Genomic DNA, 15577 nt, shown 5'->3' on the forward strand with positions numbered 1-15577 from the left:
TAAGTCAAGTCATTATGCTGTACACCTTAAACTTCTACAAGGCTGTGTGTCAGTTATAGCTCAATAAAACTGGTGGGGAAAGAAGCTGAGTAACTTGAAGAAGGTCTCACAGCCAGAGCCAGGAGAGACCAACATTCATATTTGGTGCCGTCTGGCCCAACAGCCAAACACTGTCAAGGTCTTTGATCTGTGCTATGTACTTGGCAGGCATCGGCAGAGGTTTTTAAAAAGGATGGCAAAAGAGCGAGCGGTATTTTACTAGGTTCGTTCTATTGCAGGGTGGGGCCTGGAGTGGGACAGAGCTATGGGGCATGGGGATGATGGCTCTCTTTACAGCTAACGTTTGTTTGATGATGTCTGTCCCACATGGACTCTTACTGAACTTAGTGAACACAGCTGTTTTGGAGCCTCTCAAGGAAACCTGCATCACTCTTATTATCCGATTGGTAGCTGATTACTAGTGAGCCTGTAAAGTGCTGCAGAAAGCAACAGGCCCCAGGCCTGACTTTACGATACACCAAATGGGAAATGACATCTTCCTGAGGTCTGCTGAAAAGCTCTTTGTGGTCCTAGGTACAGTCCTTTCTTGCCCTAAAGGCTGATTTCACTCAACCTTCATGATTCTTCTTTTTCCTGTACCATGCCAAACCAGGCATCTCTCTACTAGAATATAGATCACATTTCCAAAAAAGCCAACTATGGGGAAAAGCTGGTGATAATGGGGCAGTACTGCTCCATAGTTCAGCTTCTTTGGTTTGTGATACCAGGGATCTTCCACACCCTCCACTCTGTGGGCAGAAAACTCACTGGGAAACCCATGTGTTGGCTTTCATGGTGTACAACTTCCACCTAATCGATTACGGTATGCAGACTTTTGAGTCTGTCCAGATGACAGGATGGTGCCAGGGGTCAGAGTAGCAGCCTCTGTTCTGTTTTCAAGGAAAATAGCACTTCTGGTTTGTTGAGAGTCCTAAGATGCCCAGTCATCCCTCTCAGCCCACGGCTCACGGCTCTTATGGTCCAGCCCGTCCTTGCTTATTAACTTCACAACATGCTAGAGAAGAGCTGATAGGAAGGTAGTTACAAATGTTCAGATAAGATGGAAGCGTTTAACACAACTGCTCTTAGCCACAGCAACTTTCCGGCTTCACTTAGACCATCCAGGGTCCAGCTTCAGTTTTGAAAATAAAGTCTTGATTGGTAAGAAGACTCACACGTTAAGACTAAGCCTCAGGTCTCAGGGCCCAAGGTTCACTCAGCTCGCCCTATCCCTGCCCATTTCCCAGTCTGCCTGTCTCCGTCCTCAACAGGTCTCCTATGATAGTCTGCATTTGTGGAGCAGTTGTGTGCCCAAGCCCTGTGCTCTACCCCACCCCTCATTGCTCCTTAGGTTTGGTCCCAGACACCATACCCTGCTCCGGGACAATGCTGTGGGCTCCTGTACTTAAAATAGAAGATGCACAAAGCTATATCACAGAATCAACGGGACTGTTTCTACTGTCGCCAGACATGTGACTTCCCACAATGTGCAGCATCCCACAATCCCTTTGGGAGTCCAAGTCCCAGGTCTCAGAATTGTACAATGGTGCAGCCAGAGGGCCTGTGTAATTGCCTCCCCAGATGGGCCTATAGACTATGAGCCCACTGTTCCTGGGGGGATGACTGAAAGCTCATTTGCTGCTATGGACGCTTACGGACAGGACCTGTCAGCTTCTGACTCTTCAAAGGAGTCAAAGAAACAGTTTGACTGGAAGGCATTTTAGCTAGAGAGCAGCTGTGGGGCCTGATATGGTAAACCTTGTTGGCTTGTTTAGATCCCAGGTTTCAGCTGAAATACTTAAAAAGTTCCTCTGGGACGGTAGCCAGTGCACCTCCTGGCAGAGCTCCCCTAGGAGGGGGAGCAAGGACCGTTCCCATCTAGGACTTCAGAGGCAGACTACCGCAGCTTCAAGCCAGCCCGGCACTTAAAGAGCTTTCCATATTTAAAAAAAAAAATAGTTAACATACATAAAACTACTTAGAACAGCATCTGGCACAAGTGCCTAAAAAATGCCAAGTACTAGTCTTAATGACAGTAGTAACAACATCCCCCTGTAACAACATTACCTTGACGAGTGTGAGCACCATCCAGGCAGCCCTTTTCTCCCCGCCTGTTCTAAGGTGAGGGGCGTGAGGCCTGCCTCCGCCGCTGTTATCCTGACCACCGCAAACACTGCCTTTACTGAGAACATACGGGAAAGGCCCTGGAGTCCGAGCTTCAAGTGCCTGATCTGTATCACCAGGACAAATCATTTTTTCCTGAGACCATTTGCTTGCCTGAAAAATGGGGACACTGATCCCTACCGTGTCCCAGCTTCCTGGGGCGGCTGGGAGAGCAAAGGGGTTCAGGCAGAAGATGACTTTATAAGACCAGCAGCCGGAATGGACACGAGGACCCACTGTAGCAAAAGCTGTGCCAGCATGAAGCAGATTGCCCGGCTCCCGGCCAGGCAGTCCTTGGCACCACAGCCCCTGAGGCCTCTCCCTGGACCTCACAGGAACCTCCCCCCTGCTAACCCTTCTCCTCTGCCAGCGTTAGGGTCTCTCCGCCCTTTTTATCTCCTGACAGGGGTGTTGACATGCGGCACACCTGTGCTCTCAGTGATTTGCTTGCATTGTTCCTCCATCAACCTTCCTCTCTCTGGAGATGGAGGACACCTGACCCGCAGCTGTGGGCGATGGCTGCAGCCCTTCCCCCGACTCTGATCATTACTAAGGCCTAGTATAGATTTAGGCCCTAGTGGGGCCTACAGATAGATGAATGAGACTATGAAATACGCGAAAACCTTGTAGCAAAGGACTCCTTCAGTCCTCCCATGATTACTCTCTGGAAGGATCTGTCTCCGTTATTTCTCCTCTACCCACTACTCCTTGCACCTACCCCACATTCCCAGCTTGGCAGGTACTCTCGCAGGTTCTTGCAATATGTTTAACATTCGGCCACTCAATCCACCATAAATGCACCCTGGCTTAGGTACTTGGGGTATGACTAATTTGTGGGTAGTAAAAACATAAAAAGAAAAATAAAGTATCTACCATGGGTAGGGCTTTAGAAATTACATAGTGCACACCATCTCGTTCAACAGCCTGCCATATAAACAGGGTGGGTGCAGCGATTACTAAATCCTGTTTTACAGATGAGAAAACTGAGGGTCAGGGAGGCCACGTGATTTGCCCAAGGTCAGATGACTTGTCAGAAACCTGAAACTCAGGCTTCCTGGTTACACACTGAGGCTTTTTTCCTTTACACCAGGCTACCCTGGGTACTTCCTACCTTTCTTGGCAAAAACATCTCCCAAATAGCTTATCCAATGTAAATAACTAGGACCTACACAGGAATGAGTTTTACGGGCAGGTCCAGTAAAATTGGCCTTGTTGTGCCAGCACGTGGAATTCACTAGAAAATGCCACCGAGGACCGGGGGTGTCATGCTGGGAGCGGCAGGACAGCCACAGAGCCAGAGACACCGTGGCGCCCCCATCGTCCTACCTTCTCCAGGCCCGCTGGATGACAGCTGCCGCCTTGTTCTTTTTGCGAAACAGCTCTTTCCTGCTCCTTTCTCTGTGGATTATCTGCAGCCGCAGCTCTACGGGGAGAAGGTCAATACTGACACTCTGCCCGGAGAGGGGACCAGGTGCCGGATCAGTCTCCTTGGATAGCCGAGTGTCCTCAGACAGGGTGGATGTTCCCGACTTCCTCACTGCTGACCTCAACACCTCTGTGCTCTGTGGCAAATCTGAGTAGATGCCTCCTGCGAGCTTGGCCTGTGTCACTTTGTTTCTTGGTGTCCGATGGTGGAGAGGATTCTGCCCAGTGTGGACCACCTCCCCCTTGGCACTGCCAGGCTGGCTAGAACCAGACAGGGAGCCCCTTCCTCCTCTGAGCTCTCGAATGCGCCTTTTCTGGGAGGCACATCTGGCTTTGGGTGCTGGGTCCTGCCGCCTGCTGGGCTTCCGGTGGCCATCCTGCTGTGGAAGGCTTGCAGCTGGCCCACTGGGGTCCCCTCCTTCCTCATCAGGCCCAGCCACCCTGATGCAGGAGGGCTGCTTCAAGAAGCCTTTCCCCTTGTCACATCGCCGCTCGCCAACTGTCTCACCTCTGGACTTCTCAACAGAGGACACTCCTGGAGGCCTGTTTCCATCATTGCCTTCACTGGGGCTGAAGTGGACACAGGCAGATCGGCCTTTAGATTGTTCTCTGGGTGATTCTTGGGGAGATAAGGAAAAAAAGAAAGCATATTTACTGTCCCAAACTTGCATAGTAGGGCAATTCTGCTCATTTTTTCACATAAAATACTCAGACTTGTCCTATAGCTTCACTATGATAGTAGTGATAGAAAAAATTGTTCGACTTCTATTTCTAGCAATGGAATGTTAGAGAACCTGCAATCTTTCCCATTACAGTAACCTAGAAATGCTGACTAAAATACAATAAACACTCTTTTACAAGCACCATAGTGCCTTCAAGAAAATAAAGGAAATCCTTCGGAGGCCAAAAATAAAGAGAAAACCGAAAATCCAAGGTGTTAAGCATTTGAGCTGATCTAGCAGTCCTCTGAGCAGATAGTAGTGGTGGAGTGGGCAACAGTTGGTCTTATGAAATATCTGGCTGTGTTTTAACATCCAGGCAAGGACAGAAAATGAGGCCTTGCAGGCAGACTGTTAGCGAGGATCACGACCCTGCATGAAGCCAGGACTCTTGAGGGGGCAAATCCTTTGGGAAATCATAGTACAGATTAAAAAAAAAAAAATCTAATTGCCAGCACTGGGAAACAATAAGCAAGGTTGTCTTAGCCTGGGTTCCGGATGGGGGAAAGAGTCTCCCTTGAGAATTAGAAACCCAAGTCCTCTGCCTCACATGGTTTCATATTCATTTATTCTCAACCCGTTGGAAAAATTAAAGTAAGAACCAAGATGGTGGTGCAGGATGCTTTGTAGAAGCAAACACAATATTGCTTTAACATGGCATTCCCTCAACTGAGGCCACACAGAGGGGTCCTTCTGCAAAGGACTTCATCTCTAAAGTTACAAAATGCATAAGGAAACAATCTACCATGAATGAGTTAACAGACACAATAGCGGTATTAGATTGGCAAGAACTTAGCTAAGAGAACTTAGCGTACGTGTGCACACATACGCACACACGTGAACTGATTAAATACACAAGATAATTTAAAAATATGAGAAAAGATTAGACCTATTTGAAAAATAACTAAATACAGCATCTAAAATGAAATATTTTAGATTCAATTAAAAAGCAATGAGGGGACTTCTTCTGGAATGGCAGAATTGAGGCATACTCACCACTGAGGACAATAGAAAAACCTAACAAAATATTACAAACCACCTGTCTGAAGGCATCAAAGAGCTAATAAGTCAGGAAAAATATGGGGCTGAGACACAAGGGAATCAGGTAAACGACAGAGAGATGAGCAAGGCATTGGGGCCATACGTCCGAGGGGAATCATTCCCTCAAGGTCTGGAGGACAAAACTTGGAGTCCAGAACCTTGCAAGAAGATTCTTTTGGATTGGAACTCTGGAGGGCTATATCTTAGGAGAAAAGGTGAATGTGTAGTAAATTGGCCCTTGCAGGGACTGAGTGCAGCTTTGCATCATCTTAGTTCTAGAAACTGGATTAAGGTGATCACAGGTTGTTCAGGCTCCTAAATGCCTGCCAGGAGCCAAAGCAAATCTCTCGGGAGGAATTAATATCATCCTAGGTCTCAAGTTATTTCTATAATTATTTATATTAAATGTATACCACTCAATCAAAAATATGCAGGCAGATAAGACAATTAAGTGGACACACAAGGTATCCAGATAATGTGTTTTCAGAAACAGATTTTAAAATAACTATTTGAGGGTGCCTGGGTGACTCAGTCGGTTGAATGTCCGACTTCAGCTCAGGTCATGATCTCACAGCTCGTGAGTCTGAGCCCCACGCTGGGCTCTGTACTGATGGCTCAGAGCCTGGAGCCTGCTTCCGATTCTGTGTCTCTCTCTCTCTGCCCCTTCCCCACTTATACTGTCTCTCTCTCTCTCTCTCAAAAATAAACATTCAAAGATAATAAAAAAATAACTAATTTATTATGCAAAAACGTATCTAAACTAGCTACTCTTCATGTAAGACAAAAGGGGATATAAGAAAACATGCTTGGGGCGCCTGGGTGGCTTAGTCGGTTAAGCGTCCGACTTTCGCTTAGGTCATGATCTCGCGCTTCGTGGGTTCGAGCCCCGCGTCGGGCTCTGTGCTGACTGCCAGCTCAGAGCCTGGAGCCTGTTTCAGAGTCTGTGTCTCTCTCTCTCTGACCCTCCCCTGCTCATGCTGTCTCTCTCTCTCTCCTAGAAATAAATAAAACATTTAAAAAAAAAAAAAGAAAGAAAATATGCTTGTATCTGCTCTTTTTTTTTTAAATTTTTAAATGTTTATTTTTGAGAAAGAGACAGAGCATGAGTGGGGGAGGGGCAGAGAGAGAGGGAGACACAGAATCTGAAGCAGGCTCCCGGCTCTGAGCTGTCAGCACAGAGCCTGACATGGGGCTCGAACTCATGAGCCATAAGATCACAATCTGAGCAGAAGTCGGATGCTTAACCAACTGAGCCACAAGGTGCCCCTTTGTATCTGCTCATTTGTATAAAGGAAATAAATATAGAAAGGATAAACCAGAGACTGAAAAGATTGGGTACCTACTGGGATGCGTCAGGAAAGGGATAGAAAGAAGAGGGAAATGGGAACCAGGCAGTGGGGCTGCGGGAGAACAACACTTCTCTGTGCATATATTTTTGTATAGCTCTGACTCTTAGAGCCATTATAATGGCTCACATACACCAAAAACAAAACAAAACAAAACAAAAACAAAAAACAAACAAAACAACCCCCCCCAAAAAACCCAATTAATCAACAAGATACCACTACATATGCATTAGAATGGTTGAAAACCCAAAAACACTGACAATACTAAATGCTGAAGAGACTGCTGAACAACAGGAACTCTTTATTCATTGCCGGTAGGAATGCAAAATGGTGCAGCTGCTTTGGAAGATAGTGTGGCGGTTCCATACACACTTATTCTTACCGTATAATCCAGTAATTGTGCTCTGTTATTTACCCAAATGAATTTAAAACTTATGTCTACCAAAAAAAAAAAAAAAAAAACCCCACAAAAACCAACTGCACATGGATATTGAGGGTGGCTTTATTCATAATTTCCCAAACTTGGAAGCAACCGAGATGTCCTTCAGTAGTTGAACAGATGATTAAACTGTGATACATGCAGACAATGGAATATTATTCAGCAGTAAAAAGAAATGAACTGAAAGGAAATGGGTGCTAAACAGAAATGAGCTATCAAGCCATGGAGGATATTCCTAAGTGAAATATTACTTCCCCTGCATGAATATTACTAGTGCATATTAGTGAGTGAAAAAGAAGCCAATCTGAAAAGGCTATCTATTGTGTGATTCCAACTAAATGACATTTTGGAAACAGGCAAAACTATGGAGATAGTAAATGGATCAGTGGTTACTAAGAGCTCAAGGGAGGGAAGGACACATAGGCAGAGCACCGGGGATTCTTAGGGCAGTGTGATAGTTAATTTTATGTGTGAACTTGGCTGGGATAAGGGACACCCAGACAGCTGGTAAAATATTGTTTCTGCGTGTGTCCGTGAGCGTGTCTCCAAAAGAAATTAGCATTTGAATTGGTAGACTGAGTAAAGGAGCTTGCCCTCACCAGTGCAGGTGGGCAACATCTAGTCTACTGAGGGCCTTAAGAGAAGAGAAAGTTGGAGGAAGAGCAAATTTGCTCTCTTTGCTTGAGCTGGGACAGCTTCGCCTGCCCTTAGACACAGGTACTCCTGGTTTTCCAGCTTTCAGATTTGTATCAGGACTTTACCATCAGCTCCCTCTTCCCCCTGACTCTTAGGCCTTGGGATTCAACCTCACACCATCTGCTCCCCTGGCTCTCAAGCCTTCAGATTCACTGAATCACCACCAGCTTTCCTGGTTCTCCAATTTGCAGGCAGCAGATCGTGGGACTTCTCAGCCTCCATAATCAAGTGAGCCAATTTCTATAACAAACCTCCTCTTTTATATGTATCTTATTGGTTCTGTTTCTCTGGAGAATCCTGACTAACACAGGCAGTGAAACTATTCTGTATGACACCGCAGTGGTGGATACAGTATACATCTGTCAAAGCCTATAGAATGTGCAACACCAGGCATGAAGTCTGATGTAATTTGTGGACTTTGTGTGGTAAGAATGTATCGGTGTAGGTTTATCACTTTTAACAAATGTACCACTCTGGTATAGGATGTTGATAGTGGGGGAGTATGCATGTGTTGGGGGCCAGGCGCGTATGGCCTTTCTGTTTCAATTTTGTTGTAACCCTAAAACTCTAAAAAGCAAACTCTATTTTTTAAATTTCAGTTATTTTATTTTAGTTTTTAAGTTTACTTATTTATTTTGAGAGACAGAGACAGACAGAAAGCAGGGGAGGGGCAGAGAGAAAAGTAGAGAGAGAATTCCAAGCATGTTCCACCCTGTCAGCACAGAGTCCGACGTGGGGCTCGATCTTATGAACTATGAGATCATGACCTGAGCAGAAATCAAGAGTCAGATGCTTAAGTGACTGAGCTACCGAGGTGCTCCTAAAAAGTAAACTCTATTAAAAGGAAAAAAATTAAGAGGTACAAACTTCCAGTTCTAAAATAAACAAGTCACAGGGATGAAAAGTATAGCATAGGGAATACAGTCAATAATATACTAGTGTTATATGTACAGGACTGTCCAGTCACTCTGTTGTAAGCCTGAAACTAATTTAGCATTGTATGTCAACCACACCTCAATAAAGAAAAGGAAAAATAATGAAGAAATGGAAAGATGATATTAGATAGTATTAATGAGTAATAAAATAATGTGATTTGGGTCTTAATATTGATAGATCAGTGAGAAAAAAGACAAAGCTAAACATATACCCATATGTAAAAATATATAATAGAGATAGCATTAAAATTTTTTTAAAGTTTATTTATTTTTGAGAGGAAGGAGAGAAAGAACAAGCAGGGAGGGGAAAGAGAGAGAGGCAGACAAGGAATCTGAAGTAGGCTTCAGATTCTGTGCTGATAGCTCAGAGCCTGACACAGGGCTTGAGCCCATGAACTGTGAGATCATGACCTGAGCCGAAGTTAGCTGCTTAACTGACTGAGCCACCCATGTGCCCCTGAGAGCAATTTTAATTAGTGGGTGTGGACCCAGAGAGGGGTGCTGTATCCGTCCTGAAGCTGTCAATTCACAAAGCTCGCTGCCAATGGTGTAGCTCCATGTGTATGGCCATGAAGATTATTCCATGTATAGGGCTAGAAAACTGCCTATTACCTGAAAAGAAGTAATTAGATTCCATCGCTATATAAAAACTTAAATTTGAGACAGTAAAAATTGCCGTGTTTATTAGATCTTGAAGTGGGAAAAATCTTTTCTTAGCATAAAGCCACAAGAAGAAAAATCTCAAAAGAAAAAAATAAACAGAATTAAAAGGTAAAATGAAAAAAGATATTTGTTATTTATGATAGAGGTTACTATTTTTATTATGTAATGAACTTTTGGAAATATTAAGAAAATGAAAAACCAATATAAAAATTGACAGAGGACATCAGTGAACATTCCAGAAAATAAGTACACAAAGTTAATGAAAATATGACAAAATTCTATCCTGCTAACTAGGATTCAATAAAATAATTATTTGCCTAAATGTTTGGAGAGTTTTTGTTTTTGCTTTTAAAAGGTAAGACAGCCTTCTACAACCTTCCTGGGATGAAATTTGACAGGATGTTTAAAGAGCCATAAAAATTACAGATGTACACAAACATATATTATATGAAAGGCTATTTAGCTTATATGTCCTACAACACAGACACGAATAAACAAATCATGTTGTATTCATATCTGATAAAATACTAAGCAGCTACCAACATTTTTGTTGAAAACAAGGAGACAAAGTAAGATCTCAAAACAGGATGCACCCAGTTTTCTGAATGAAAAAAAGCAAAGTTCTAATAGATGGTCTGGAACCAAAGTGACAAGAGTTGTTAAGACTAAGGAAGATTTTTATTTATTTTTTATTCTTTTCTGTTTCAAAAATTGTTTTCTAATGTACATTAACTAATTTTGTAACTAGGAAAAAATGTCATTTCCTGTTTAAATAAAAAGTACCAAACTACAAAAAAAAAAAAAAAGCTGAACAATTAAAATCAAGAAGGATATGGAAAACAACTCAAAATGGAATATAAATAATAACAAACAAACCTAACTGTATTACAAATGAATGCGGTAACCACACGAAAAGGCAAGGAAGAAAACTGACCTAAGTAACTATGTAAAAGCATATTTTGGCTGAATACTGTACAGACAAAAAGAAATGCATATAAATACTGTGCTCTAGGTAGTAAGTTTGTCTCACGGGGTGTGGGTGAGCAATTCTGAGACTGTTCTGTGTGTACACTGGGATTGAACAAATAAACGTATATATCATAGATGATGGGAGCCCAATCTTTCACTGCTGGAAGGAACACTTCAAATAGAAAAGAATGAACTCTGTGTTGCTGAATGGAATTGGAGGTACCATAAATATGAACTCATGGTGTGTGTGTGTGTGTGTGTGTGTGTGTGTGTAATACACACACACACAGATGCAGAAATAGATGTACATAATTTTTAGTTCTGTCTGATGAAAGGACTTAGGAGCAATGGTACTCTAGTAGTAATATGCCTACCTAGCTCTTAGATGTTAATTTCTAATACCGTTCTTCAACAAAGGGAACCAGGGTTCCCTGGAGAAACGGTTAATTCTAGGGCTTTTACTTGGGTAGAGATATGATGAGGTTTCATTTTGAAGAGACCAATCTGTTCACAGAGAGGAAAATGGATTAGGGGAGCCAGAACAGATAAGTAAAACCAGTTAGGAAGCTACTATAATAGTCCAAGTTAGAGATGAAAGTAAGAAGATGTCAGGCAGAATATATGGTGGTGGTGGATGAGAGAGAGAAAATGATTTTGAAAGATATTTAGGAGGTAAATGAGATAAGACCTGGTGACAGACGGGGTATGGGTGGTAAAGGGAAAGGAGATAAGGATTACTCCTGGACTGGACGTACAGATGGAGGAGTATGTCATTAACCAGCACATAGAGCAGGTTTGCATAAAATTTTCATCTGTCCTGTCTTAGATAGGTTGGGTTTGAGATGCCTTTGGGACATCCAAGTGAAGACATAAGTCAGTCATCAAATATACAAAATTGGAAGAAGGAAAAGAGGTCAGGGAGTCTTTGGCATATAGGTGGTAACTGACATTTCTGCCTTGGCCATTGTACGTGTGCCGAATGCAAGGGCCCACGTACTCCCACCAGTCATACCCACTAGCTCTGCTGCCCATATGGTGAGAAATAAGATGACACCAGGGATGACCCTTAAAACAGTGAGTTTCTCCTCCACTTGACTCTCCGGAAAACCACACTGACAGAGACAAGTTTATCTCACCACTTCCCACAAGCCATCTGCTATCAAGTCCTCTCAATTCTTCCTCTCCAGGCCATCCCTTGCTCTTCACCCTGCTGCTACTGGGTCTTAGTGCAGGCCCTCCAAACCCAGCCTCCACTCAGTGATCTTCCTAAATATTATGTCTCCTTCTTTCCCTACCTTTTATTTGAAGTATAATGAGGTTGATTATAACAGCTCATATTTATAGAGTGCGTTAGACACTGTGTTTTAATCTTTTCATGGGTTATCTCATTAATGTTCACAAATGTCTAAGACAGGCAGTATTATTATCCTTATTACTTTTTTTTTTTTTTTTTTACAAATAAAGAAAGGGAGGCTTGAAGAGGTTAAGTAACTTGATCAAGATTATATAGCTATTAAGTGGTAGGGTCTATATATGAACCTAGTTTATTTGATTCTAAAGGTCGTACACCTAGCCATTATGCTCTACACACACTGTCAACAACAGGGGAAGGATTACTATGTGAGAGGAGAAAGAACTCACTTACTAAGAGACCTTGGGCAAACTCCTCTTTCATGGCCTCAGTTTCCTGACTTGTGTTGAGAAGGCTGTACTAGATGCTTTGTAACGACCCTCAAGCTCTAACATCCTCTATTTCTATTAGATAGGATGAAGGAGAAAAAGAAGTGCCCCACATTTCCCATCTCTGGGTTTTTGCTGGGATGCTCACTTCTCAAGGTCTACGCTGTGTGAGTACTGATTGGCTGACCCTTCTTAGCCAAAGATAAAGAGGCTTGGGGTGCCATCTGCCCAAATATGTTGGGGTTTCCCAGGAATACTGCACTCGAGAAGCTCCATTCAGTCCAATGGTCAGTCTTGATTCCTAGATGTGTCTCCCTATTTTCCTTTGCATTCTGGCCTCTTAGGCAGATAAAGGGGGGCAAAAGCTGTCCGTGAAACTGCAGCTCTCTCGCCTTAGATCTGAATCAGGTTCATTGGCCTCTGTGCCTTTTACTTTTCCCAAAGTTTGGATGCTGAGCTTCTCTGAGACACTGTTCGTATATTTAAAACTGACTCTTCCCAAATGTTCTTTATTCAGGACACCATTTCCTGCCCTCAAATAAATGAGGAGTTCTCCTGCCTCAGAATTGTTCTAGAATAGTAACTTTCAGGGTTTTTTGACAGTAACACATACCAAGAAATAAATCTTACATTGTGGCCTAGTATACTCATAATACATGTACATACACACACACACACACACACACACACACACACACACCCCTATGTGCATAGACATACAATACAATTTATTACCTTTATTATGTGCAATATACTTTGATGTTTTCTTAAGTAGTCTATTTCATGAAAATTATCCTGGTCCAATTCACTAAATTTACATTTTATGAGCCACACATGGCTTGAAAGTCATTATAAAACCATGTCCCTGATCACCTTTAAACCAAAAGTAAGGAGAGGAAGTCTAACTGGTATCAGTGTAATTAAAGGACAAAAGGATTAGTTATTAAAAACTGAAACATCATGGACTTTTCAGGATGTAAGGTGACTGTATCTGAATGTGTACAGGTCCACAGTAGATCTGATTGGTCTTGTAGTGTAAATGTCTCAAGGTGTTTTATCAGAAGGCAAACACAAACCACAATTATCTTCTGTACTTGTAAAAAGTCTGAAATCACTGTGTTCCTCTTTCTCTCTGTTCTACAGAGTACTGGATTGGGAGGAAAACATTGTCTCTGTGAAATTGCAGCAATTAAGTATAATTCTTGTGGCACACAGCAAGCCCAAAGCCAGCCAAACTGTTAATGGGTGCTTTTTATGAGGAGTCAGGTCAAGAAGTATTCGCCTATATAACCAATTTTGTGCTCACTGCTGTAAGAAATATGCCGGTGGTATGGTCCTTAGCCCTAATTATAGTTAAGTATGGCTGGCACATAGCACACAGTGTGGACTCAGAAGCATATCTGTTGATTGAATGTATGCATAAGTGATTCAGTGAACTGAGTAGGAGCAAAGCTTTACCATAAAATGGAGCTCTGTCACAGAAGACATAAGTACACCCAATGAATACATTTCATGTCATGTTTAATAATCTGTCCTTCATGTCTGAATCTCAAGCACCTAGCTAATACCATACAGCTATATGTTCAACAAATATTTATTGTATCTATTATGCACCAGTCACCCTGCTAGGTGCTAGGTACACAGCAGTAAGAGACACATTGCTCTTTGTGGCCGAAGATTCTTTCCATTCCAGTATGCACTCTTCTGAAATGTCATTTTGCAACATCTTCAAACCAGAGGTGGAGTCTATGCCTCCATCCCCTTGAATGTGGACTGACCTTGTGAGTTGCTCCGATCAACAGAATGTGGTAGAAGTGATGTGACAGTTTTGGAACTTAGGCCTCAAGAGAGCTTGTCACTTCTGGCCTTCTCTCTCTTAGAGCACTGCCCTGAGCATGATATTCAAGGAAGATGGTCTAACCTCCTGGAGGCTGAAAGGTCACGTGGGAAGGAACTGAGACACCTTAGCCAACAGCCAGCACCAACTGCCACACATGTGAAGGACGCCATCTTGGACTTTCAGGCCCAACCAACCTTCCACCAGCCACATAGTGAGCCCTAGTGGTCCAGAAGAGGAACTGCGCAGACAACCCACAGAATTGTGACAATAAATCGTTGTTCTAAGTCACTCAGTTTTTGCGGTAGCTTGTTATGTCACAGAAACCAACAGCCAAATAAGAACGTAGCATGGACTTAGGGACCAGTTAGTGAACAGAAGCTGGAAAGGCAGTAAAGAGACTATCAGCGAAGGCTGAAAGAACAGAAAAGAAATCGCTATTGGAGTCTGGAGAATGGTCAATTGTATTATTCAGTGGCAGAATAAAGGGCAAAATTGGCAACAGTTGCCTACAGTAACTTAGAAGACAGACAACATACCTAATGAATTTGTAAACATGGTTTAGGATATTTCCAGGTGCAATCATCAAAGAAAATATCAACTGGCTTTTTTTAGCTGCATATGATAAGGTGTGGGGAGAAAGAAAGAAAATTAGGAAAGAACTGCTCACTGTGCAAGCAGAATCTAGAGGAAAGATAAGGAGCCTAAAATGTGGGGGATTAGAAAAAAAATTGTTTCACATTTTCATTCTTTCTAGCCAGTGAAAGAATCTCATAGTAAAATACGACTTGTGGATAAAGATCAAATCAAGAGTATTACTGTGCAACCCTGTATTAAGACCTCAAAAATATCTAAGACGGTACACTGTAGGCACTCTAAGCTAAACAAAAGAACTTCTAAGAACTTTAAGGGCATTTTCCCATAGCAGCCTGAGCCACCCAAAGTAGAGAGAGGCCTGTCTGGGAAATAATTATGGATGTAGGGTTTTTTTTAATTAAAAATTTTTTTTGATTGATTGATTGATTTAAAATGCATGAGTGAGGGAGTAGCAGAGAGAAAGGGAGAGACACAGAGAGAATCTGAAGCAGGCTCCACACTGTCAGCATGGGGGGCCCTACCTGGGGCTTGAACTCATGAACTGGGAGATTATGACCTGGGCTGAAACCAAGAGTCGTACACTTAACCGACTAAGCCACCCAGGTGCCCCGGATGTAGTGTTAGAACATGGAGTGAACCCAATCAGATTCATAGGAAATTCTGAGGTAATTGCATCACAAAGAGTAGCACCAGCTTGAACTGCTGAGTCAGTTCAAAACAAAGGGGAGCCTCTGGAACCTCAACTTCTCGTAGGCCAGAAACAGGCTGAGAAAGCTATTTAACTGCAAATGTGGGCTGTGTCTTATGGAAAGGAAGAGGTCTCAGAGAGCAGAACACAGAGCCCAGGTGGAAGAGCCAAGAGACAAGGAGAATAATGGAACAGGAAACCACACATAGGGTAAAACCATAACCTAATCAAGGAACATTTACTTCATACTTCAGAGTAGGGGACCTACTAATGTGTAACCAGCTGGCTTTCAGAATTGCTATGGACTAGTGACTGCTATATGCCTCTTATTTCTCCCCTT

General features: G+C 42.9%; 1 protein-coding gene across 2 annotated transcripts in view; it reads right to left on the reverse strand.

The window, feature by feature from the left end:
* The window catches only part of INVS (inversin), a 165222-nt gene that overhangs the window by 11995 nt on the left and 137650 nt on the right, over window positions 1-15577 (reverse strand). Inside the window, exons 14-15 of one of the 2 annotated variants that reach the window (XM_039256576.1) lie at window positions 4136-4246; window positions 3529-3625 (exon numbers count right to left, since the gene is read on the reverse strand). In XM_039256576.1, coding sequence (XP_039112507.1) covers window positions 3529-3625; window positions 4136-4246 — 208 coding nt within the window. Of the gene's footprint in view, window positions 1-3528; window positions 4247-15577 lie in introns of both variants that reach the window. The other variant, XM_039256575.1, reaches the window with a different exon arrangement.

Source organism: Hyaena hyaena, unplaced genomic scaffold, assembly GCF_003009895.1.
Source record: "Hyaena hyaena isolate Hyena2069 unplaced genomic scaffold, ASM300989v1 scaffold_572, whole genome shotgun sequence".
NCBI lineage: Eukaryota > Metazoa > Chordata > Mammalia > Carnivora > Hyaenidae > Hyaena > Hyaena hyaena.